This window comes from Pteropus vampyrus, unplaced genomic scaffold, assembly GCF_000151845.1.
Source record: "Pteropus vampyrus isolate Shadow unplaced genomic scaffold, Pvam_2.0 Scaffold46, whole genome shotgun sequence".
In the NCBI taxonomy this organism is placed as follows: domain Eukaryota; kingdom Metazoa; phylum Chordata; class Mammalia; order Chiroptera; family Pteropodidae; genus Pteropus; species Pteropus vampyrus.
Window position 1 is genome coordinate 6,238,533 of NW_011888827.1, and position 26,495 is coordinate 6,265,027.

Below are 26,495 nucleotides of genomic sequence, written 5' to 3' on the forward strand. Positions count from 1 at the left end.
ATTTTTGTTCCAGTAGTTCTCTTTATATTAATACTTTCTGTCATATTATAGAAGTACATAATCTCCATTTTTCATAACTTTTACTATCTGGTCTATCACTTTTAAATGGTATCTTTTAACTCCCACCTATTACTTATACAATAATCAATAGCTACATAGATGGGTACACTCATTTCCCTGTTCTCTCTCCCTTTTCTTTCCATCTTTCTTTAGTTGCATTCCATTTCTGTCAAGATACATGATTTTATTGTTCTACCCATGAGTAATGGATTTATATTTCGTCAATTTAGCTAAATTGGAAGTTTTCCAGCACTCAATTCCCTGCCGAGTTATGGGTTATCCTAGACCACAAGAGATACTTTGTGAAAGAAGTGGAAGGTAAAAAAGGAAGCATCAGCTTGGAAGACAGGTGCAGGGCACTAGGCTCTACTACAGTTCACACACACCTTGCAGATTTTCTGCTGCCTATCTTTACTGGTGTGGGATAGCAGCTGGGCCCCAAAGCTGCACCAGCTCCTGCCAGATCTCCTCCCTCGGCTTCTCTAACTCCTAGACCTGGTGAGTGTTTAGCTCCATGACAAAGGGCACCAATTAACTCTGCTGGTCACTTCATTAAATTTGAAGCTTCTGTGGGTTCCTGTTAATGTTTGCAGGTTGCAACTACTCCTTCTCTCCCCTACTTCATATCCATCTTTTCTTTTCACCTGCCAGACCTGACTTCAAGTTGACACACTAGACATAGAAGTAACAGTCACATGTAGACTAGTTAACCAGCTCCCACAATTATATAAGGTCAAGTGCCTATAGGAAATCCTTTATTATTTCTATTACTCTCAGTGGTTCTGCTTCTTTGATCAAACCCTGACACACCAAAACTTTACAACCTCTTTTTGGTCTTAGCTCTAAAATACACGTATGAAACCTTCAGCCATCTATCTGAGAGTTTCCTTAGTCACCCCTGGTTAGAAGCAGCTCTCCCTCAAAGAGATTTACCACAGAGTAGACTCACACATGCACAGTATTCTGAGTTCTTGGATAATGAAAATCGTTTCTCTAACCCTAAGAGATTCTTAAAAGACAGGTGGTTGGATATAACATCCTTGGTTTGTACCTTCTCTACTTAATTCTTGAAAATGTTCTACTGTTGCCTTGCTTTGCACATTTGTGAAGTCTGTCTAGTCTAATTTTTTAGTTATTTTTAAAAGTCATCTTTTTAAAAGACATAAATGACTTTTTAAAAGTCACCGTTTTTCCTGAAGGCCCTGAGGATTTTTTATAAAAACATCTTCAAACTGTAATAGTTTTACTAGGATACTTCTTGGGATTTTCTAGGTCAATTTTCTCTGGTAGCTGGAAGGACATCTCAATATGTATATTCAAAGTTTCTTTTATTTTTGAAATATTCTCCTGGATTCTAATTTTAGATATTAGTTATAGTCGGTTTTGATTTTCTTTTTAGAGTCTCCAAGTAGTCTTATGTTGGACCTCTTCTGCTATCTTCCAATTCAATCATTTCATTTTTAACCTTTTTTACTTCTTTAATTTTTTTCATTTTCTATGTTTGCTTTCCTCCTGATTTACTTCAATGCTCCTTATTACATTTTTATATGCTTTTACTATCCCTTAGGCACCTTGTAATTTAGTCTTCATTTGATATAATTCTTACCTTTTTCTTCTATTTCTTTTCTGAGTTCAATAAACACATTTCTTCCTTTTTTTTCTCTTTTTGATCCATTTTTGTTCTCAGTTTTTGAATTTCTGATTCCAGCTGTTTTTTCATTATTATAAAATGATGTTTGAGGATATGGAATTCAATATGAAAGACTGTGTTATGGTTGTCAATTTCGTGATCATTTTTTAAGTGAGACTTTTCACCAACATTTCACCTTCAAATACATTCCCATCCTTTAACAGTTTATGTGGATATGTTCTGTTTTTCATTATTCCTATGCATTTTGTGGACAGGGCTCTCAGTTTGAGAGCACCCTCTTCTGACGGTTCCCTTTTTCTGTGCAGTTTCATTTTTGGATAGCACTGTTGGAAGGAGTGGTTGATGTGTATTTTGCCTTTGCTTCTGCAAGATCCTTAACTTTTCCCTCTTTTCTTTTTTCTCTTCAGGAGACACTCTCTGAAGGAAAGCACACAACTGTATATCTGATTCCCTCCCCAAGCAATGCTTCTCTAAGGCTTCCATTCTGAATCCTTCAATTTTTCAAGAGCTAGTACTATGATCTACTCTATACAAACCTGTGTTCAGTATTTTGCATTTACTGTTGGAGTTTCTCTTTCCGCAAGTAAGGGGGTTACTGTGTTTCACCAAAGATCTCTGAACCATTCTATTTTTTTAATTCTATTTTAAGCCTCCTCCATCCCTGTTCTTAGCACCTGCAGGCTTGCAGCAGGACCTTTAATGGAATTCTGTTTATTTCTCAACTTACAGGTAACTTGAAGGCCATGATCTCTGTCTCCTAGTATTGCTGAATGCAGGATCAAGTGTGGTTTTATTTACTCTTTGTTGTTTTTATGTTTGGAGGGGAGCAGAGGACAAGTGGGGAGATGAAAAATCAGGTGGCCATTCATTCTTCTCCAAACCGAAAGTAGCTGATTTTTGTTTTTGATGTCAGATTTATTGAGAAATAATTTTAAGTTCTGTCCTTTGATACCTTGTTAATTAAATAAATATAACTGAGTCCTAAGACCAGCCTCTTACTTAACAGAGGAAAATGAGAAGTGTTTCCAATAAGGTAGGGAACAAAGCAAAGATGCCCACTGTCTCCTGTATTATTTAACAATGAATTGGGGGGAGGGGTATTAGCTGAAAAAATGGGACAAGAGAAATCAATTACAGATAGAAGAATTGGAGATTTTCTTTGCAGATAATATGAGAGTATGTTAAGGACACTCAAGAGGATCAGTTATAAAACTAAACTAAATAACAGAAGATTCAAGAAGTAGAATATTAAATTAACACAAAAAAATCAATAGTCTTTATATACCTAAACAAAAACCAGTTAGAGAACACGATGCTTGACAAAACTTCATTTATAATAAATAGCTATAAATATATGAAAAGATATTCAACCCCACTCAAAAATTCAGTTTAAATCTACACTAAGATATCATTTCTCACCTCTTAGGTCAGTAAACATTTAAAAAATATGTCAACATATTTTATTAGAGGAGTGGTGGGGACGTGGCACCCTCAAACGACTAGCAGGAATCCAAACTTGGTCAACCCTCCTGATGCATATTTTTGGCACTATCAAAACTATATATGCATTTAACTATGACCCAGCAATCCACTTCTAGGAATTTATCCCTAAGATATACCACCAGCAACACGAAAATATATTCACAAGATTATTCACTGTTCATAACTGCTAAATACTGGAAACGACCAAAGGGCCAATACATAGAAGAAAGGCTGAATAAATTATGGTACACACACACACACACACACACACACACACAAAATACTAATATGCAGTTATTAAAAATAATCAGGAAATTCTTTATATGGAATGTCTGCCAGAATAAAAAAGTGAAGTGCAAAAAAAATATTTATACTATGTCACCTTTTGTGTAAAATTAAAAAAAAAAGAAAGAAAGAATGAATGAGAAGATATGAACAGGAAGAAGAGATGAGTGTATGAAACTATACTTTTTGTATCAATTACGTCTTTTAGAAGCATGTTAAAATTTTACATACTCAAAATCTAACAAAATCAGCAAAAATGGGAAAGGCTAAAAATACAAAGAGAAACAAATTAGTCTAGCTGTACTTAAAATGAGTAATATAACCTCATGGAAGAAGCTACTCTAAGTAATTGTTGAAAGAACTAGCAACGAAGACATCCCAGTAGCATTGAGTACATCTAGTGCCTAGATCTTGGTTTCTCGATACTCCATACTGAAAGGAATGAGAGCTCCTTGGAGAAATGGTAATTCAGGGGTGGGAACAGGAAAGTAAATGATGAACTTAGAAATACTTTGTTGTGACAAATAAGGAAGTGCTCGAAGAATGATAAGGACATGTCAGAAGGATATAGATGATAGCCTGAAGGGGATCTCATTAGTCAAATAGGGACAATTTGAAAATCAAAATAGTGACAGTGGTGATTTATAACTCAATGAATTAAATAAGAATCCATTAGTCAAGTCCGTATGTATTTTATATATGTAATATATAATACATATTATATTATACATAATATATATTTTTTCACTCTGATCAACATACCCCAACACTTCTTTGAAGGAACGATGATTAAGGTGAGATCTGAACTATGAGAAGGTGCCACCTAGGTGAAGAGAGCAATAGAGGAGATTCCAGAGACAGAAAACTACACATGCAAAAAAGGGTACGTGAAAGAGAGACTGAAGACTAAAGTGACTAAAACACAGAGAATAAAGGGGAACATGGAACAAAGTAAGAACAAACATACACATAGGGTCAGTCTTATTGAGTCACAGTAAGGATTTAGATCTTTATCCTTAAGAGCAATGGAAATCTCATTGAAAATGAAGTGCAAATCTCAGATACTTCAAACTAAATTCATGACCTTTCCCTCCAACCTTGTCCTTTTTATAGTGTTTCCTTTCACTGAATGACACCATCACAAGCCAGAAACCTACCTAGGATGTCTCTGTAATACCCAAGCAGCCCTCTCTCGTCACGCATATTTAATCCAGGACCAAGTCCTGTTGATCTTAACATCTATAACTTGTTTCAAGCTATTATCATGTCTCACAGAGAGCACAACAATGGCCTTGTCACATATCTCTTACATCCATTCTTGTCCACCAGTTAGTTACCCACCCAGGAATTGGACTAACATTTTAATGAACAAAAATTTGATCATGTCACCCTCTTCTAGAAAATCCTTCATTAGCTTTCCATTGTTCTTAATATAAAAACCGAGTCTTATTTTTCCAGCATCTTCTCCACATCCTTCTTCCCCCTTTCAGGGTGTTGTAGTGGCCTGGCTTTCCTTCAGTCCCTCAAGAACGTCATTATTCCTCTTGCTTTAAGGCCTTGACACTTAGTCCCTGGGCCTGGAATGCTTTTACCCTTTCTCAGCTAGTAAAGCCATACTTACATATCTCAAACTCAATTTTACTCTTAAGAAAGCTTTCTTTAATTTCTCCAGATTACAGTAAACACCATTATTTGTTTTCATAGCACCCTGTAATTTTGTTTCTCAGCACTAATCAGAAATTACAAAAATATTTGCGTGATTATCTGATTATAAGTCTTCTCCGTTAGACTGTAATTCCTATTATTTAGGGACTATGCATGTTTTACTATTCACTAATACATAGTAGGAAATAAATGAATAGACAGGACACAAATGCTAAAGAAATTTATATATTTGTATAGTATACTGTGAATGAAAAAGGGGCTCTGTAATAAATCAGTGACCTAAAGTAACTTCACAAGGTGATCTGATCATAAATTCCCAAATGGGCAGGTCATGGTAGGTAGTCATGCCCCAGGCCTATAAAAAGGTTTCTTTGCTTCAAGCCAGCCTTGCCCACTGGTCTTGTGCATCTAGTTAATATACCTTTGAAATGTCAGAGTAATCTTCTTTTTCAGGCCCCTCAGAGCCATAACCACCCTCAATGGAACACATGATCTTGTAATCCAGTCATAAAGATTTCCCTGCTTTGCTTTCTCCCACCTTAATGTAAACTTTGCTATGTTCCCTCCTTAACTGCAAATGTATAAAAAGAACTGCAAAACTGTCATTCTCTAGAATATTTGAGATCTTGCTTCCCAGCATGACATCAGTTTGGCTCAAATAAACTCATAAAAATTCTCTGCATGTTGGGTTGTTCTTACGTTGACAATATAAACCATATCATTGTCTAAATAGAATATATTGATCTTCATACAAAGACAACAGTCAAATAACAATGCCTCCCATTTTCTCAGTTAAGAACTTTAAAGTAAGTATAGATTTTTCTTAAAATATTTGTTTTTCTATTAATCATACACAATAAAAAGTAAAATGTAAAAGATGCTTCACTTTATGACTCTTTTGCCAACACAAGGATCAAAACTGTTCAATTTTAAATTAAATAATGACGAAAGAAAAGAAAGAGGGAGAAGATGGAGAAAAGAGAAAGATGGGGAAGGGGAGAGGGAAAATGAAGGAAGGAAATGCAGAAAGGAGAAACCATATAAAAAGAGTAACTGCTTCCAAGAGATTAGTAATAACTTTAAAAATCATTTTAAAAGCTTCAGAGGTCTTAAATTTCAGAGTTATAGCTAACTGTACTGAATTACAACTGTATATAGTAATATATACAATATGTATATAATATAGTATACAATAGAAAGTATAGTTTAATCATAGGCACTATAATAACTTAGTTAAACGCAAAGACTGAAAATATGTGAGGAGTTCCACATGTTACAAAAACTATAAACAGATATTGAGATCTAAAAGACAGGCACGACTTTACTAGGCAAGAAAGGATGGGGTCATTCCAGGCAGAGAGAACACCATGTGTCAGGGCCTTCAAGCAAAAGGAACAAGGACACTGAGAAACTGAGGCAGGCTAGGGAGGCGAGAACACCCTCGGGAAGAGAAGAAGGGAGTGGGGAAGAAGAGTGTGGAGATGTAGGATTTTAGACTTTATAGAAGAACAATGGAAACATGAAATTAAAGGATCAAAATCACTGAAGCAGAGATCAGAAGAAAATTTGAAAATCTTTTAGAAATTCAAAAACTGACATTACCCTGGATCTACATGAAACACTCTGAAAGTCTGCCATAAATTGGCCAATATTTTCTTCATACTTTAAGCACACAGAATAAAAAATATATGGCCTGCTGTAAAAAGAAAACAGTGTCTGCAGAAAAGAGTTAACATAGCAGGCCTTGCTGCTGTTCTTTCAAAGGCTCTGCTTTCAGTAAGGCTGGCCCTTGCCTGGATTTCAGGAGGGTCCCTTCCATTCCCGTAACTGATAAGAGGGGCTCACTATGCCTAAACTGTTTGTATAAATACTGTGGTTTATGCTGAACACTTGCTTTCCTTCTGGGAGTCTAGGAATTTTGGTACTTGGAGGCAGGCAGAAGCTGCCTATGTGGCCAGCCCCCAATAAAAACCTTGGGCAGTCTCCAATGAGCGTCCCTGGTTGGCAGCATCTCAAATATGTTGTTACAACTCCTTGCCAAGGGAGTTAAACCGTCTTGTGAGACTCCACTGAGAGAGGACTCTGGAAACTTGCGTCTGTTCTCCCCTAGACTTAGCCCTATACGTCTTTTCCGATTCTGCTTTATCTTTTTGCTATAAATACAGTCATGAGCGCAACTACATGCTGAATCCGTGAGTCCTCCTAAAGAATTATTGAACCTGGTGATGGTTTTGGGAATCCTGACACAAAATGAAATGCTATATTGAGGCATTATAAAGTTTAGATTCACTATAAAATTTAAAATGCATTTTTCTAAGTTTTAATAAAGCATAAAACAGAAAAATAGTATATACTACATAATACAAATACCAGCATGTACTCACTGGTGTTGTGGGATGTAGGTGTTTAAAAGTCTGATTTAATTATACACTAACATACACACACACACACACACACACACACACACACACACACACACACACACACACACACACACACACACACAGCAATCACATTTTAAAATATACCAAGTTTTCCTAATAGTTGTTTTCTTACAACTAAGGACAACAGTGTTTTTCCTTAGATAAGTTATTGTGCTAAGTTTGTTTATAACATACCATTAATGAATCCAGCATGGAAAGGTAAAAAAAAATTTAGGAACTCTCAAATAGGAAAGGAAAAAAAAAACCAGATACCTTCAGTTTAATATAAATAAGTACAAAATTGTTACGAATTAATAACCTTAGGGCATAGCTACATTCTTTAAAAATGTTTGGAGATGGAATCATTAGTTATTATTAAACACAGTATCTTTTCACTTTTTGTTTTAAACATCTGCATTTATAATTTCTCATATGATACTGTGAAAGTGATACTGGCCACCATTACAAACCTGACTTTAAAAGCTGTTTACAGAGGAAGGAGACTAGGTATTACACTGGACCTCTTTCAGGGTGTTTTTTAATTAATAAGCACTTCCCCACAGAGCTGAGCAATCCTGGCTTACTGACTGATAAGATGAACTGAACAATCCAAGGAATTTAAAATAGGCTGCTGAATGTCACTTCAAGAACTATTAGCATTGCTGCAAATACGTTCAGAAACATATCAGATAGTAACAAGACCAGACACTTAGCTCCAAAAAAGCAAATGAATTTAGTGACAGCTTAATGAACTTTCATGTGATAATATCTGGGTAAGCTTGCTTTTGTCACTATGAACTAAACTTAGCTTCTGAGCAACATAAAAACCTTTTAAGTTATCAGCATTTTCATATAATAGCATATTATTGAAGTAATGTTTTTTTGAGATTACAATGTTAAGACCACTTACAAAGTATTTTACTTTTCAGAAGTTTATTTGTATGTAGAAAAGTTTGTTTTTTGTTTGTCACGATGTGCTACAAAAATGTTTATTCTCACAAGATCAGTGACCCTCTCACCTTTTTATCCATACCTAGAGTAGAGCTTCTATTAATTTAAACCTAATCAAATAGAATCTTTAGTTTCATTTACCCAATTCTCTTCTTAGAAAATGAGAAAAAAATTATCTGAAAAAAAAAATCAAATTTCTAAAGTAAATACTAAGTATAATGTCTTACAGCTTCAGAGTTTGCAATACCGTAAAAGAGGATTTCCTAATGTGCTTTGGAAGACATTAACCTTTATAAATCATTTTTTCATAGCGCAGGGTCAAAGGAAAGCCGTTATATTTTACATTCCAATACTGCTCATGTCATTCGAAATTAAAGGAAGCCTAATCACATTTTCTAATAAGAACTTTAAAACTTAAACCTTTATTTCAGTGAGAAGAGTATAAAATTAGTCAGTTTCAATTTTCATAGAATAAATTTAGGTAAGTCTAGATATATACAAAATGACCTTTTAAAAATACTTGATTATGAAAAAAGTAAATTATGTCCTTACCCTTACAGAAAAACATATACTAAATGCTATTTCTTTAGGAAGGCAAGTCAGTACCACTAAACTTACCCCTTTACAAAAAGGCAGATAGAATCTTCATAGATTAGAAATTACTTTTAGAATTATTGAAGTCTTACCAAATATTCATTCTCCTATGAAGCAAATGAATCAGCTACTCTTCCAGTGCCCATGCCAGGGCAGTCTGTTAGAAACCAATTAAAGGGCAGATACCTTTATCAGAGTAGGTGTCTTCTAAGGCATGGAGATCAGGCAGTAGGTGAATACAATTTATGCAGCAATAGGTGAAGAAATCAAGGATGATCACTTTTCCACATAGATTCTTGTAGACAGAAATAGGCTCTTCTGTGTTCAGCCATTCTAACCCTGAAAGTTACACAAAGTAAATTATCATGAGTAAAGGAAAAGGCAATTTATCTAAAACTTTCCACTAAAATGTGAACCACTATTATTTCCAAGGAGAGGACAGGTGCAGGGAGTGGGTTAGGAGAACAAGGGGAAATGGCTATAGTGGGCGTCTAGAAATATAGCGAGAAAACTACCAATTTCTTTCAGAAATAGTGTTACAATCTGTGTGTGAAAGGAAGTAAGGTCAACATATTTACGTAAAAAAAAAAAAAAAAAAGGAAATATCAAATATTAAGAGGGCCTAAGTACACAATTAGGTACAAATGGGCTACTGAGAATGAAGGTCAACCTTAAGAAATAGCAAGACATAACTAAATATCAAAATAGAGCAAAATGGCAAAATAAAGTATAAACATACAAAATACCTAAGCCAACTTCATAAGACAAAGAGCAGAAATGCTCTGGATTTGAATGAGATCTTAAATACAAAATATTTTAAATACAAAGGTAAGCAAAATACACTGTTATTATAGATTTCACAGAAGCGACATTAATATTGATGAAAGATGTTTCCTTTCCTCCAAAGAAAAATAAAATCTCATTAATCTGTTCTTTTGCAAATTAGATTTTATAATTACTTGACCATGATTTACAATTTTAACTATGTACTATGAAGATTTTGTTAAACTTTATTAAAAGTATAGCATCTTTAAGAAAACAAGGATAATGAATTTGTTGCTTATAGGTAAATAAATGCAGCTACTAAAACAATTATGCCTTCTTAAAAAAGTATAGTTAACATACAATATTTCATCATACACTGGAGCAGGTATTCAGAAATATTTTAGAAACTGAAAGCCAGAGTTGCGTAGAACAAGTGAATAACAGCTAATGACTAATAATAGTAACTGGAGTTACTCAATTTTAACAAAATTCCAAAAAAATCTGCAAATCAAACTAATATTTCTGCCATTTAATCCAATGTAGTGAAGTTTTAGGGTACAGTGATCTCTTAACTATCCATTTTATTAAAGTGTTAATTGTATACCAGGTCAAGTGATCATATAAAACTTCAAATTTTCTATTTTACACCCTAATTGCAAAATATTTATGAATCTGTCTTTTAAGTTTATTTTCTATAAATAGTCAACAGTGACTTAGATTGGAGGAGGGGGTAGGGAAAATATTATTACATGCCAGTTATTAGGTGCTTATCAGGCTTAATAATAATAAATTTTATAATAATGACAATGAATATAATTTAAAAAGCTGCTAATATTAACTGAACTCGCCTATGAACTAAGAACTTTAGATATACTACCTCCAATGCACATAATAAATCTGAAAAGTAAATACTCATTCTTACAAAAAACTCATACTCATTTTTATAAGTGAGCAAAGTAGGTGTGGAGAAATCAAGTAACTTGCTCAAAATCTCGCAGTTAACAAAAGGAGTAACTGGGATTTAATCTCAGGTCTCTGAATCCATCCATTATACCACACCGTTTCCTATAAATGTGCTTCTTTTAAGAAATAAAATAAGCATACTGTTTCTGAGATAGTTATGATATGACTTCTTGATTAGTTTGCTAATAAAGAAACCAAGAAAAAACACGTCTCTAGTATTCTGTTCTCAATAAACAGATCTACCAGAAAATTTGATTGTCAAATACGAAGCCTGACTATTTTGTTACATTATTTAGCAGTCGTAGGGGTCAAATCTCATGGTAATAAAATACTCACTGTAAATACAAACAAGAAAATAAAAACACTGGCCTAAATCCTAGTTGATGGCCTGCTCTTTTATAACAGTGTACTATACAACTAACTTCTCACAAAGGTTTTTAAAAGTATGTACATGTATATAATCTTTTAAAGTTTCTTTGACGGGATAAGTACTCATGCACCCAATTCTTCTGGAAGAATTCTGCAATATTTCAAATCCGGTATAGAATAACAGAGAAAAATAAACACTTTTCAAGGTGGAAGAAAAAAGGTTTGGAAAGACACACCAGACTGTTGTCAGAGGTAAAGTTCCGATATACCTCCCATGAGATACTGAACCCTGCCACATCCAACCAATTAACTATACATGTGGTTTCAGTGTCATGCCAGGAGACAAGCCAACACCACCAGGCAAAACAATGACAGTCCCAACCAAAGAAGGTAAAGTAGGGTTTCATTTACTATAGGAAGATGTGCTTCACAAAATGCACTACTGGAAATATTAATTCCCTCACGTTCCAAACACTCACAGAGCCGCGATTCAAACCTTGGAGATAGGTCACAACTGATTCAGATTTTTAAAATTACAAGTTTCACGACTTGGAACAGGGAAGTGTGATACAACTAAGAAATCGAGCAATCTGGGGTCTCTACAATCCAATTCTGGCAGATATTAGTTGGTAGGCCCTTGGCAAATTACTTAACCTCCTGTGCCTCAGTTTCCTGAAGCGTAAAACAGGACTAAGAGCACCTCAGTAGGTTGTAGGGAAGATTAAATAAGTTAACACTCTTAAGTGTTTAGAACTGTGTATCACATAAGAAGTGATCAGTAAATGCTAGCTACTAGGATGATGCAGAAAGATGAGGATACTGAGACTGAAAAAGAAAAGGCAGGGTGGCATGGACATTTTAGTCATTGACAACCCGGGTCACTAAACATCCATGGAATGTTAACCTAAGACACGGGCGGGGCTCAGGTCACAGGGACGAATATGCAGGGCTCCGCCTTCCAGAAACCCACCGTCTGCCGCCGCTTCCGGACACCTGGGCATGGCAGAGCCCCCCAGCCGCAGCTGGGGTCGGGCAACGCGCCAGGCTCGGTAGTAGCGGCGCCACCCCGCCTCGCCCACCGCTTCGGGGAGGGCGCCGTCCCCGAGGAAGGGGCGGTTCCGGGAGGGGTCCCCGCCGCGAAGCCATGCCCTCACCTTCCGGAAACTCGGGCACTAACAAGTCCTGCTCCCAGCCGTCCACCTTCTGCAGATATTGGTAGACCAGGTTATTCTTCTCCTCCTGGGTGACGGCGTCGAGCAGAGCGTACTCCAGCGAGGTCTGAGCCGGGAGCAGGCCCGAGAGGCTGCAGCTCCGGGCTCCGGGGGCCGCCATGTTCTCTCCGGACCGTCCAGAGGCGGCCGCGGCCCGCGGGATAGGCTCCTTGGGGATGAGAGGAAGCGCTTCCTGTGCTTTGGTTCCACAACGGCACATTCACCTTACTCCCCACCAGCCCCAAACCACACTAAGGACCCTTTTTCCTTCTGTAAGTGTGCATTCAAGTGCTAAAGGACTGCAAACCGCTGCAATTCCCGGGCGCCTAATTAAACTACCGCTCCAAACCGCCCCGCCCCTTCTAGATCTTCTCGCCGCAGCTGAGGCTGGACATTCAGAACGCCAGATTCAACACAAAAAGCCCCCTGGGTTAGCGTTCTAAAAGCTCAGAGAGAATCATTCCCCACCTTTCACTTTGAAAATTAGCGGACTTTAGAACAAAAAAATGAATCCATGGGACAAAAAAAAGGGGGGGCTCAATTTTTTCATTTTTTTTAAAGTCCGACTCTTAGACCGGGACCAGCCGATTCGACACAGCATTGGCGGCGGGGAAGCAGTTCCCGCCAAGACAGGAAAGGTAATGGAGCTGGGATATCCTCTGGGGAGGGGTTTTTTATTAAAAGTTGAGAGGGATCGGTAGATGGTTTTGGCTTACACACAAAAGCAATATTTCGTAGCTCTGCAGTACTGAAAGTGCGGGCGCGAATAGACTGTCAGCCGAACAGGGGGGAGGGGGTGCGAAGGGGAGCGGACGCAGCTGGAGCTGCTGGGGGAGGGGGATGGTGGTGGCAGGTGGGCGGCGGGGATCCCTGAGGGCGCGCCTCTGTCACCAGGAGGGAAAGGCCGTGATTGCTTTTATGGAGCGGGCTGTGCTAGCAGTTCCTTCGCTCCCTGCCCTGGAGATGGTAAGGCCCCGCTCACTTTACTTTGCACCCTCCTGGGTCCAAGGTGAAGGTAGAGCCCCTGGAGGCATCGGGCTGGTGGAGGGAGGGCTAGAGTTAAGAGTGTGGCTGGCCTCAGTGCAGGCACGACTTCACATATTTCAGTTTTATTTGTTTATTGTGCAGTGTTTGTTCGTTGCTGCCGAAGCAAGATGGTGGAGTACCCAGGAAACTGAAGTTTGTTGAATATCTACGAGGCATTGATAAGGGCAATTAACGTTTATTACGAAACACACACTTATTTGATTATGGAATGACTAATGTTAATTAGCAAACTATGGTAGCCATTCAGTGTTTGTACCTGCTGAGTCAGTTGCCCAGGGACCGATGGATTTGTGAGTTACTTGAACCTTGTCCAGTTGAACCGATAGGAGCTTTATAACAATTTTACAAAGCTCGTTCTAAAAGTCCCTTTAGAGCTTAATTTTCAAAGTATAAATGATTCTTATGAATCAAATTCTGGAAAAGGCCAAGATACCTGGATGAAATAGTAGCCACAATAGAAAACTTCTTAGATGCTACCCCTGGGTAGGTTCTCATAATTTTAATTGTGGTGTAAATGGAACAGCAGGTATAAGGTTTGTAGTTTGCCAGTATATTTATTACCAGCACTTTAGAGTCCCATCAGGTTAGTGAGATTTTCGTTACTTTTTGTCAGCAAAATAATTCCATTAAAAATTTTTGTTATGAGAAATGGACTCTCTAATTAAGATTAGTGCTTAAATGATAAAAATCATTTTTGCCATGTTAGAAGATACTTTTTCTGAAGAAGACATTTGGGAATACAAATCCAAAAGAAGACTAAAACCAATACATCCAAACAATTGCTCTGAGAATATTCCAAAATCTGTTGAAAAAGCAATAGATGGGAAAAAACGGTCAAAACGAAAGAGAAATAAAAGAATTGTGGAAGCTGAAGAGAAGGCGAAGGACCCTGAAATATGTCTTAGAGAAACAGGTAGTCAGCCTTCTGTAGCTTCTAGTCAGAATTCTAGTTGTGAAGATGGTATCCAGCAGTCCCAAGGCACTCCAGGAAAGCACTGTAGGACTCCCAGAAACAAAAAAGTATCTCCAAAGATACGTCCAGTTTATGATGGGTACTGTCCAAACTGCCAGATGCCTTTTTCCTCATTGCTAGGTCAAACACCTCGATGGCATGTTTTTGAGTGTTTGGATTCTCCACCGGTCTCTGAAACAGGTAAGATTACGAAAAAGATAGTGGTCTTTAAATAGACCTGCATTAGGCGGGACTTATCAGTCCAGTGAAACAAGCAATACGCCAATAAACCAAAGAGATGAGACACTGTAAGTATAAATGACCCTAGGGGCAAACAAGGAATGCATTTACCCTTGAGAAGGATAAAAAGATAAGTTGATGGTATAATTGTAAAGAATGTCGCAAACTTGAAAACAGTTTAAATGCATTTTATTTCATGAAAGTCTCCAAACATCTGTTATTTTTCATAAATGTTAATTGAGCACATACCATCCTAGATACTTTCGCTCTGTTTACTTACTTGACTGTCACAAAGACTGCACAGTGTAGGTGGTATTGACATTTTATAGATGTGGGTTCTTGAAAGTTAAACAACTTGCTCATTTTGTTTTCTTTTTTGAAATGGAGTTAGAGACTTATGAACATAGTCCAGTCCTCTAAATGTGGTTATGTTAGATTCATCATACTAATGCACAGTAGGAGGTATTGAGAAAGAATCTTAGATTATTAAGATTTTAATAAAAATGTGCCAGTCTGTAACAAAAGTAATGCCGTGTTTTTTTATCTTTTAAAATATATAATAAATGTCATGTTAAAAATGTAAAAAATCCAACTTGGAGTATGCAGAGAATGGATCATGATGATTTGTGTATTTTAAACTTACATATACCATAAATAGATTTTTAAATCTCAAAGAATTAAAATTCAGTAAAATAAAAATAATACTAAGTATGGCTTTCATGTTAAATATGACTCAGAAGACATTTTATTATTAACCTAGTTATCATTTTAAAGGTCTGCATGAAGATGCAAAAAAACCTTATTTTAAAATTTGGCATTAACCTTTCTATAAAAGTGTAACAAGTGAAAGCTTCATCAAATGCTAGTAATTTGCTTTTAAGTGGCTTAAAAACCAGAAATAGAATTTGGAGTCCCATGGTCAACACCTCAGGGTGAAATGTCTTATAGATAAAGCCACATCAGAGATTTTTCTTTGCTTTTTTTTTTTTTTTCTGACTGTACTCTTTTGAATAGAATCTCAGATGGACTCTTCTTGAATTGAACTCTATAACATACTTTTATGACGTGATTTTAAGTTTTAAGCAATGTAGTCTTCTAATTTAATGTAACATCTTTTTTTTGGCGGGGGGTGGGGGGGATCATTTTCTTATAAACTTGAAAATGAACATACAAGGGAATATGCCAAGATGGTTTACAGAATATTTCTCAACGATGATGATATGATGGGATTTGGTTTCCAGATTCTTAAAACCTTATTATTAACATTTAGCAAATTGAATTTCACATCTTAGAACAGACTCTAAATTGGCCAGGGTATGAACAGATATAATTAAGATTATTATTGTTATTGTATTCAGTGTGAATATTAAATAATGGAATCCAGTTCGGTACTACAATTGTCATAATCTGTGTTGCTTGATAAGGTAAAAATTGGGGTAGAACTATAGTTCTTTGAGAAGCATACCAGTCTGCTTTATTCTTTATTGTCTGAGCGATAGTGAACTAGTGAAACTGATGGTGTCGGTTTGTAGTATGTGTGTAAGAAATACGTAATGCAAGCATGACGTGGATTTTGAAGGACCTCATAGTTGTGAGAGTTGCTTAGGGGGGAAAAAAAAGGTGTTAGTCTTAAACATTTTTTTGAGAAAATATTATTTGAAAAGAAATTTAAGAGTATTTGATTGAAAAATAATAACTAGCACCTTGAAAAACCATACTAGATTACTGTTATTTTATGCTGACCTTTTGATTTGTGTAAAGATAGCTATTGTCCTAAGGCCTCAAAGTAGGGCTGATGACTATCCGCTTATGTATTAATGTATAGTGCTGATGCAGTCAAAACTTAGTCTGTGTTTGATCCTATAATACTTTTTCTTTATTAAAATTTTCAGAGTGTCCTGATGGTCTTCTGTGTACCTCAACAATTCCTTCTCATTACAAGAGATACACTCACCTCCTGCTTGCTCAAAGCAGGGCTAGTAATAGTCCTATTAGCAGTCCATCACATGGGTTAGTTGGTAGTTATAGTGAGACTAAGTCAGGCCTTCTTTGTAACCTTGAGGAAAGATGGTCTCTGAATCAGAAACAAACTGAGAACTTAAAACATGTTTCAACTGATCCCTTGATGATGACACAGTGTCTGAGAAAATCTCAGTCTCCAACTGAAAGCAATAAAACAATTTCCTTTTCAACAAATATCCAAACATCCCAACAAGCTCCACAATTTGTGCAATGTGTAAATAATAACAAACTGGTAGGAATTGGTTTGCCTCTTGCTGAAGAATTAGATAGCCAAAACAATTCAGAACACATAAATTTGCCATTGCCAAAGAATGATTTTAGCGACTGTGATATCTCCTATTCTCCACTTCAAAGTGATGACGAAACTTACGATATAAATGGAAAGCTGGATGATTCACAACCTGAACTATTTTTTACAGAAAACTCTAAAGATGGCAGCCTAGAGGAAGATGACAACAGCTGTAGTTTGTTTAAAAAATTCCATGGTCCCTTACTGAAGGACCAGGAGGAGAGCTGCCCCAAAGTGAATAGCTTCTTAACTCAAGATAAATACAATGAAGAATTGTATAAAAACAAAACTCTAAATGATCCGTCTCAACTTATTTTCCAAAATGAGGGTATTATTTTGCATCATGATCTAGCAAATACCGATGATAATTTTTTATTGTTTCCACCTGCATTAGCAGGGGAGCTTGCTTCTAGTTATCAAGCCACTAAAGCAAAAGCTGATGAGCCAGAATTTCACTTATCTCTGTCAAGTAAACAGAAACAGGTAACTGAAGAATCAGCTGTTTATAATCAAATTTCTCTTCCGTTAATTGAAAGTGAACTGTCAAAATCTTTTGAAAGCCAGGGAGGAGGGTGTCATTCTTTCCATCCAACCCAAAGTAAAGTTAGAGAATTATCAAGTAAGAACTTCAGTGCTAAGAACAGTACCAGCTTAGTATGTTCTTGCAGAAAGCCATTAGATGGTATGCTAGACAGTAAAGCTATGGTTTTAAATGCAGAAACATTTTCTAGCACACCTACTGCTGCAAAGTCTTTGAAAATGTTGCCATCTGGTCCTAAGTGTAATGTAACACAACCTTCTACCAAGGTAATGAAGCAAATGGATATAGGTGTGTATTTTGGTCTACCACCCAAAAGAAAAGAAGAGAAATCGATGAGGGAAAGTGCATTAGAAGGGATGGACTTAAATCCAGTCGTAAGTCCTAAGGAAAGGAGGTCCCGACAGCGCAAGAGAAAAGCAGAAAAATCTCTAAGTGATTTAGAACTTGATGCAAAGAGTTTACATGAGAATTGGCAATCTGTGGAACTTCCTAGTAAAAGGTTACAGTGGCAAAGAAAGAGACGTAAAAAGTCAGATTCACTACAGGAAGAAACACAGAAGACAGATCACCTCAGTAACAGGACAGAAGCTGGAAGAGTCCGTTTAAGTAAAGAGAAAGTCTTCATAAAATCAGCTTCTGGCGGGCTGCACAGAGGCAACATGAAAATCCCAGAGTCATCTAATGCAGGAGAATTGAGAAAAAGGACATGTCCATTCTATAAGAAAATACCTGGTAAGCTGAAATATCAATGCTTAATGTATGTACAGAGAATGAACTTTTTTGAATTTCACGTTCGTTGCCCATGTTGTATGTTTGTACATGAAACAATTTTTTGTTTCCTTTGTTTTTATACTTCATCGACTTGTAACATAGATTTTGTGTGTGTGTGTGCGTGTGTGTGTGTGTGTATGTATTTAATCGTTTTCCCTCCATTCAGTAAAATTTTATTAAATATATTCTATGTGGAAGGAAGATACTATACTATTTATGTAACTATTACAGATTTGACAGACTAGTAAACATCAGCTTAATACAGAAAGAGGAAGGGCTCTCTGTAAGTAACAAATAAAAGACAGTCTCTAAGCACTTAAGAGAAATGCAAAGAACTAAATAGCTTCAAAGAAGGAAAATGCCACAGGTTGTACAGGTCATAAATGCCAGACATTTTAAAATCATAGAATAACTTAGTTTTTCAGGCTTTTCATAGTGGTTTCTCGTGCATTTACAGATGAGTTAGTAGAAAAATCTGTGGTGAAATTAATTTTATTGTTAAACCAATAACTTCTGAAAAGAATATAAAATAAAACTGCCAAAATACATTTGGTTGCAGAAAGATTTTTAAGAGTGTTTTATTGCTGTTCTACAGCTATAATTTGTTCAAAATATTTAGAGAAAGCACTTATGTACATTATACTACTAGTTTTGTTTTTCATAATTGTTCCGATTGAATTTCTGTGTTTTCAGTGAATTGGTATGCCATGTGTTGATAAATCTGAATAGAATTGCGAAGGTTTGCCTTTTACTTGCATGTCACAGTCAGCACACTTGGATATTTCATGAATACATTTTTGAATAGCTCAACCTTATTATTACTATTACTTCTCTAGGGATTGTTTTTTAGGCATTTTTTTTCCTTGCCTCCCTCCCTCTCCTCCATCCCGCCACCCCCAGCAATGAAATACTGATATACTGTTTATCTGTTACTGTACTGTGGCCCTTTGGAGGGCCACAAACTATTGTAATATGTAAGATATTTTGAGTCTTCAATCCTTTTTATCCCCTTAGAAGCATATCACTATCACCCCACCGAGAATTCACTTTTTAGAAGTTAGCATTCTCCTTTGCTGTTTTGCAGAAGTAAAGGAATTTTGGGGTCCAGTAAGTATCGGGAAAATATCCAAAGAAATCATATTCAAAATAAAACAAAGATATAATCGTTTTGTACCTTCGCATTTTGACTTTTTTGTATAGTTATTCATTTTTAATAAGCCTATACTGGGATATTTAGTAGAAACTGACAAGACTCATTTTCATCTCTAGTATCACCTTTTGCTGAATTAACGTAGTATAAGTTTTAAATTATAAAGTTAAATTAGCGGTGAAATGTGAAGATGTTAGAGGGTTAAGTATTTATCATCAAATTGGATATCTTTTACTTTGTTAGCTATTGCTCAAACAGCTGTGTTGGTGTTTTCATTGCAGGAACTAGCTTTACAGTTGATGCCTTTCAGTATGGGTTGGTTGAAGGTTGTACAGCCTATTTTCTCACACATTTTCATTCTGATCATTATGCTGGATTGTCTAAAAACTTCACATTTCCTGTTTATTGTAGTGAGGTAAGTTTTAGTATTTCAAATTCTGAATTTATAGAATGCAATGAATTTCTAAGCAATTTGGTTAAAAAAGAATCATTAAAAGTATAAGATCTGTCATTCTACTAGACGTATGAGAAAACAGATTCCACATTGAGATTCTAAAATGTGTTATTGTCAGTTGTTACAATAGTTTTTTTTAATATATGCTTTGTTATATGGAAACAATAAACTAGTTCACAATGTACTAAAAAAAACCTAAGTTTCATTTAATAATCATTTATTGAGTGTGTAAAAAAATATTCAAGGCAAAATACCTAAGGAGCTTACAGCCTTTAGGGAACACATTCATAAATAATACCAGGATGGGATCAGTATTGTAATAGGAAAGTGAACAGAATGCCCAGAAGGGAGAGAAAGGAATGCTTTACGCTATCCCAGGTCAGGTTAGAGAAGGCTTCATGATGAGACAGTGTGAACTGATTATTGAAAGGGGAACATTTCAATGCCTACCACTAAGGGCTTTGGCTAGAATTTGATTAAATCTTCACAGCATTCTTGAATTATCCTTTTTACAAGCAACTGAGGCTTGGAAAGGTTAAGTGACATGCCCCAACTCATGGAGCTAGTAATGGCAGAGCCAGAATTTGAATACAGCTCTGTCTGATATCAGAACCAGGCAGATGAAAGAGAGGAGAACATTCCAAGTAGACAGTAGAGTTTGTTATAAAGGCACAGACATCTGGGAAATAGAACCATCGCAGCCACTTCAGATATTTCAGAATGGCTAAACAAGACATAGGAAATAACAGGAGGTAAACCTGCAGGGGTCAGATCATGAACTGTTTGTCATGCCAGGGATAGACTTTTCATAGGTGAGTAAGAGCTGGTGACAGTGTTTAAGCAGAATCGTGACAGTCATTTTAGGAAGTTTTTCCTGGCACTCTGGAGGGTTTACATTGAATATTAAGTGGGAGAGCAGGGAGATGATTAAGATGCTTAGGTTCTAAACTAGATAGGAAATAAAATATTTAGTATTTTGCTGGATCAAAGATAAGCACGTCCTGTTTTGCAGATAACTGGCAATTTGTTGAAGAGCAAACTTCATGTGCAAGAACAATATATCCATTCATTGCCAGTGGACACTGAGTGTGTAGTGAATGGTGTCAAAGTTGTTTTGCTTGATGCCAATCAGTAAGTATTAAAGTTATTTTAATAATAGCCTATTTTTTAAATATTCAAAAGGAAAACACGTTAGCATGGTTATTTAAGAACTTTTTTCTTGGAATAGGCTTGATATTTCCTAAAACTTGAGTTAAACATGTTTCTCCTTTTGAAAAAAAAAATAGTGTACCCAATTACAGAATCAGAGTGTAAATGTAGAGATCTTCTGTTATCGAACCCATTTTTTTAATCCAATTTAAATTACTATGCTTGACATGAGACTCCTTAAAAAGAAAAAGATACGTTAACATATTACTGCTGTTTTTAAGAGATAACCTTTTACCATTTCCTTTAATGTCACATATAAATTAGCAGCTTGTACTTCATTAAGATATCAGAGGATTTTCTTTTTCCCTTTAAGTAATTCTTCAGTCTTTGATACTAAAGACTTGGAAGATTTTTTTCTTGGAAATGCAGGTTTTCCTCTTTCCCTCATTTTTTAAAAAATTTAAGGTACTATCAGTATTCACATTGCAAAAATGCAACTTTCAACTATGCTTTTTACTTTTCATAGACTGGTAGCCTCATGTACCTTAGAAATCATAGATGCTTCGAGAATTCAAATTAAGACAAATCTAGGATTCCTAAAATCTAGGCCAGTATCTTTCTTCAGTTTGCCTTGAAGTTATCGTCTGCTAACTTTGCTGCTGTTTCTTTTTTTAATCACTGGTTAGGACAACTCACGTTCTGATTTTTTTTTTTTTTTTTTGGTCGACTTTATTCAGGTATAATTTACATAAATGACCCATTTTAAATGTTTGCTGTGTTTTGACAAAAGTGCACACCCGTGTAATTCCTGCCATGATAAAAATATAGAAACATTTTCCAAAATGTTCCTGTGTTCTTTCAGTCAGTCCTCTGGCCCAGGAAAACACTGATCTATTTCTTAGCACTATGGATTAGATTTGTCTTTCTTAGGGATTCATCTAAACGAAATCATAGAATATCTGCTCTTTTATGTCCAGTTTCTGTTACTTATCATGTTTTTGAGAGTCGTTCATGCATTGTGTATATTAGTAGTGTATTCCTTTTTATTACCGAGTAGTATCTCTTGTAAAGGACACACTACAGTTTGTTTATCCACTGAACTCTCGATGTACCATTGATTTTAGTTTATTGACTTCGTATCCTGAGATCTTGCCAGACTTGCTCATTAGTTGTAGGTTTTTTGTATATTCTTGAAAATTTTTCTACATGTACGATCACGTCATCTGTGAATAAAGACAATTTTGTTTTACTTTTTACTTTCCATTTGGGATATTTTTTTTCTCTCTCCTTTATTGTACAGGCTTACACCTTTAGTACCATGTTGAGTAGGAGTGGTGAGAGCAGACATACTGCCTTGCTCCTGATCTTAAGGAGAAAAGCTTTCAGTGTATCTATTGAGATGATTATATAATTTTTCTCCTTTATAATGTTAACATGGTAAATTGCAATGATAGACTTTTTTAATGTTAAGCCAGCCTTGCATTGCTGTGATAAACCCCACTCAGTCTTCATGTTATTACTCTTTTTTAAAAAATTTGTTGGATTTGATATGCTAATATTTTGTTAAGGAATTTTATGCCTTTTCATGATGGGTATTGGTCTGTATTTTTTATATTGCTTTTGTCTAGTTTTGATTTCAGGGTAATACCGGCCCTTCTCTATTTTCTGAAAGATGTCATGTGGTATTGGTATTATTTCTTCCTAAAATGTGTGATAGAATTTCCCAGGAAAATCATTAGGGTCTGAAGTTTTGGGACAGGGAGGTAAGGGGACAGTTTTTATTACAAATGTAATTATTTCTTGTGTTTTCTTAAAATTCCAAATTAAAGTTCCTTGTACTTTGGCAGTAATTTCCAAACCCCATTGTGTCAGGGGTCTCCAAGACCATCTTTAAACTCAGTGGTTCACTAGGAGGACTCACGGGACTCAGCAAAGCTGTTAAACTTGTGGTTACAGCTTATTACAGATTAAAATTAGCAAAGGGAAAAAGCAAATGGGAATGAACCCAGGAGAAACTAGGCACAGTTTCCAGGTGTCCTCTTCTAGTGGAGTGGCACAGACGTGCTTAATTTTCTCAGCAACAACATGTAACAACACGTGAAGTGTTGCCAGTCAGGGAAGCTCACTGGAGCCTTGTTCAGGGTTTTTATTGAGGACCAGTCAAGGATGCATGGAATACCACGTGACTGACCTCAAGCTGCTTAGACTCCAGTTCCTTACAGCAAAAACAAGCAATCGCTACAGATCACATTGTTAGCATAAACTGCCTGATGACACTAGTAACACATGGCCCAGTGCCTCAGGCATGCAAAATGCACTCTTATGAGCGGAATATTCCAAGCACTCAGAACTCATCTCCCAAGAGCTAGTCTTAAAGACAGGCCTTTCCTGGGAATGTGTGCTGTTTGAGCACACATTCCCAGGAAAGGGCTACTGAATTAATCCCAGCACACCAATTTTTATGATGTAAATTTCCTTAAAGTGCTAGATTTTCTATAGTATAATGCTTTGTCATTGTGATCAGCTAATAAAGTGTACTAACTTGATATTGAAATAAGTACTCTTCCTTTCGTTGCTTTGCCTGTGTTAAGAATATTTTTGACATGTTTGTGTTCAGCTGTCCAGGTGCCGTCATGATCCTTTTTTATCTTCCTAATGGTAATGTCACATTACACACGGGAGACTTCCGAGCAGATCCCACCATGGAACGTTCTCTTCTTGCTGGCCAGAAAGTCCACACGCTTTACCTAGATACCACGTAAGAGAGGCTTTCTTTGAGTGCTGCTTTTTCCCATGACAACATTTGCCCTGTGTATTATGAATAATTGGAACATTTGCTTAGCTAATCAAGGCTATTTATCAGAGGGATGCTGTTTGGAAAAAAAACTCATTTTCTTAAGGACAAAGTTGGGATTACATGTCTTAACTGACTATAGCTCATTTTTTTTTTTTTGAATTTCCTTTTGAAAACATGGTTTGAGAATCCTATTATTGAAACAAGGAGGAAAATTTGGGGGTCAGATTTTAGGAAATCACCTTTTTAAGGTTATCCTTTCAAGGTATCTGTAACTATTAAGTATAACTGAAAACTGAGGCCAAAATACGATTCTATTTCAGAGTATTCAGAGTTTGCGCTTTTCTCAAAAAGGTAATTCATAAGTGACAACTTTGACTTACTAAGTGCTATAAACATAATGGTATAAACCAAAATTTTTTTATTATTAAAGTACCTCAGCAATTTGTTACAAATTATGTTACCTATTTCAGCCTGTTTCAAGGAGAAGGGAGTTTGTATGGCATGTTTTAGTAAAAGATGGTCTTTTCACATCCAATTTGCTAACACTAGCTAATTTTTCCATTTTGTATGTACATATTAAATACTAGATACATTAAGAAAATAAGTTTTCTTTCTTTAAAAAAAAAAACCTTTTCTTGTTACTTAGTACTATTCTGTATACAATTCTGAATTTCTTTGGGTTTTTATAAGAGAAAGGACAAAATTGTTTCTCTATTCTGATGGCTGACCAGCAAAACAATTTTGAAAATTGGGAAAATATTTCTTTGGTGTTTGTACTTTATGACTTTTTTAGTGATAAAACACTTAATTTTCATTTCAAATATATATAAAGTTGTCTCTATATATAGGGTTAGTTTTTCATTGGGTGTTATTGTTTTGAAGTAGACCCAACTGGATTTGTCATATTCCTGTAATGCTATATATATTTCTATATCTCCTAAGAAGAGAACAACTATGCGAATGTTAACTGACTTAAAACTACACTAAATTCATGTTTTGTTTCATTATTTTAATAATTTTCTTTACTATATTAGACTTTAGTCCAAAAATAATTCCTATTAATAGTATTTTATTTGATAATGATTTAAAAAATTAAAAAAAGATATTGAGGTTTATAATTCACAGCTAAAAGAGTTGGCTGGCTAGAAATATACTTGAAGAAAAAAAGGCAGTTTTTTTTATTCAAAGGTGATAAAAGAAACAGTGAAAAAAAGTATACTGAAAATGCATACTTCCATCATAAATTATCAATAGCTGGTAAATATTTTAATCATAGGCAATGAGATAACTTGCAGTGGTGTAAGTATATTATACTGCTGTTATGTGTAATATTGCTAAAGCTTATTTTCTAAAATAGCATCTAATTTAATGCTATGGCTTTCTTGTTGCTCTTTTTAAAAAGTACCACATTTCCATATTACAGATACTGTAGCCCAGAATACTCCTTTCCGTCTCAGCAAGAGGTGATCCAGTTTGCCGTCAACACTGCCTTTGAGGCTGTAACTCTAAACCCACGGACTCTTGTTGTCTGTGGCACTTATTCTATTGGAAAAGAGAAAGTCTTCCTAGGTGGGTGTTAGCTGTATCTAATTTACATTAATATATTATAAAGATCAGCTTCTTTTTGCATAAAGCCCTGTCAGTCTCTATTCTTGTACTTGATATTTATTTCCTGAAATGATTCAATATTACCTTCGAAGTTGAAGGAAAATTTGATACAGTCTGATTCATTTACACTTTGAAAGGCTTAACCTAATGGAAGCATTTGGTAAGTGTGTTTATGGCAGCCTTTATACCTACAAAATGTTTATAGAGCAAATGCCCACGCTACATTAGTATTTAAATAAACTTTGAAAGATGACTAGTGCATAGTTATATTACTGCATTCTTTGATGAAAACCGTCAATTCTTAGAGAATACTTTTCATTTTTGTTCCTAAATGATTTTTGGATATGTTAGCTATAGTTTGTCTAGATAGTTTTGTGTTATTTTGTACAGTATTTTCCATTTCTTCTTAACTATGGTCACATGATGCCAAACATTAAGACATGTAATGATGAAGCCAGGGTTTTAACTCCTCTAAATTTGGTTTCTTCCATCCTTCTACCCCTTTCTATACATATTTTGCAGTTTTTAAATACTAGGTTTTAAAAAATAAATTCCTTGGTTTTCCCACAATTTATTACACACAGTCAACTAACAAAATTATTCAGCCTTTTTGTGATATTATGACAATGTAAATGTTTTAAATTTCTTTTTATTTGGTAAATCTTTATTTTAAAATTCAAGTTGTAATTTTATTATTTTTCTTATAAGCTGTAATTTTACTATTTTTAACCTTTTCCTTTGCCTACAGCCATTGCTGATGTTTTAGGTTCTAAAGTGGGCATGTCCAAAGAAAAATATAAAACATTACAGTGCCTCAATATACCAGAAATTAATTCCCTCATCACTACAGACATGTGCAGTTCACTGGTTCACCTTCTTCCAATGATGAAAATTAATTTTAAGGTAAGCATTCAAGAGGTATGTCTTTTGAGGATGAACTAGAAAAGGTGATCTGATGATCGTAAACTAGAGTGCCATTTACCTGCATTTCACATGGAGGAATTCATTTATAACGAAATCACCTATGGTAAACTTTGCCCTAGAAAATTTCTTAAG

The 26,495-nt window shown here is 35.6% G+C and overlaps 2 protein-coding genes across 3 annotated transcripts in view; one reads left to right on the forward strand and one right to left on the reverse strand.

The window, feature by feature from the left end:
- NHLRC2 (NHL repeat containing 2) overlaps positions 1-12,906 on the reverse strand; it is a 56,529-nt gene extending 43,623 nt beyond the window's left edge. Inside the window, exons 1-2 of the mRNA XM_011359321.2 lie at positions 12,363-12,906; positions 9,298-9,450 (exon numbers count right to left, since the gene is read on the reverse strand). Of these exons, the coding sequence (XP_011357623.1) occupies positions 9,298-9,450; positions 12,363-12,639 (430 nt within the window). The 5' untranslated portion in view covers positions 12,640-12,906. The remainder of the gene's footprint in view (positions 1-9,297; positions 9,451-12,362) is intronic.
- A 74-nt stretch (positions 12,907-12,980) lies between these two features.
- DCLRE1A (DNA cross-link repair 1A) overlaps positions 12,981-26,495 on the forward strand; it is a 22,289-nt gene continuing 8,774 nt past the window's right edge. The window contains exons 1-8 of one of the 2 annotated variants that reach the window (XM_011359266.2): positions 12,981-13,057; positions 13,548-14,619; positions 16,551-18,242; positions 19,713-19,846; positions 20,898-21,016; positions 23,652-23,792; positions 25,255-25,400; positions 26,188-26,342. In XM_011359266.2, coding sequence (XP_011357568.1) covers positions 14,145-14,619; positions 16,551-18,242; positions 19,713-19,846; positions 20,898-21,016; positions 23,652-23,792; positions 25,255-25,400; positions 26,188-26,342 — 2,862 coding nt within the window. In that variant the 5' untranslated portion in view covers positions 12,981-13,057; positions 13,548-14,144. Of the gene's footprint in view, positions 13,058-13,237; positions 13,386-13,547; positions 14,620-16,550; positions 18,243-19,712; positions 19,847-20,897; positions 21,017-23,651; positions 23,793-25,254; positions 25,401-26,187; positions 26,343-26,495 lie in introns of those variants that run through there. The other variant, XM_011359265.2, reaches the window with a different exon arrangement.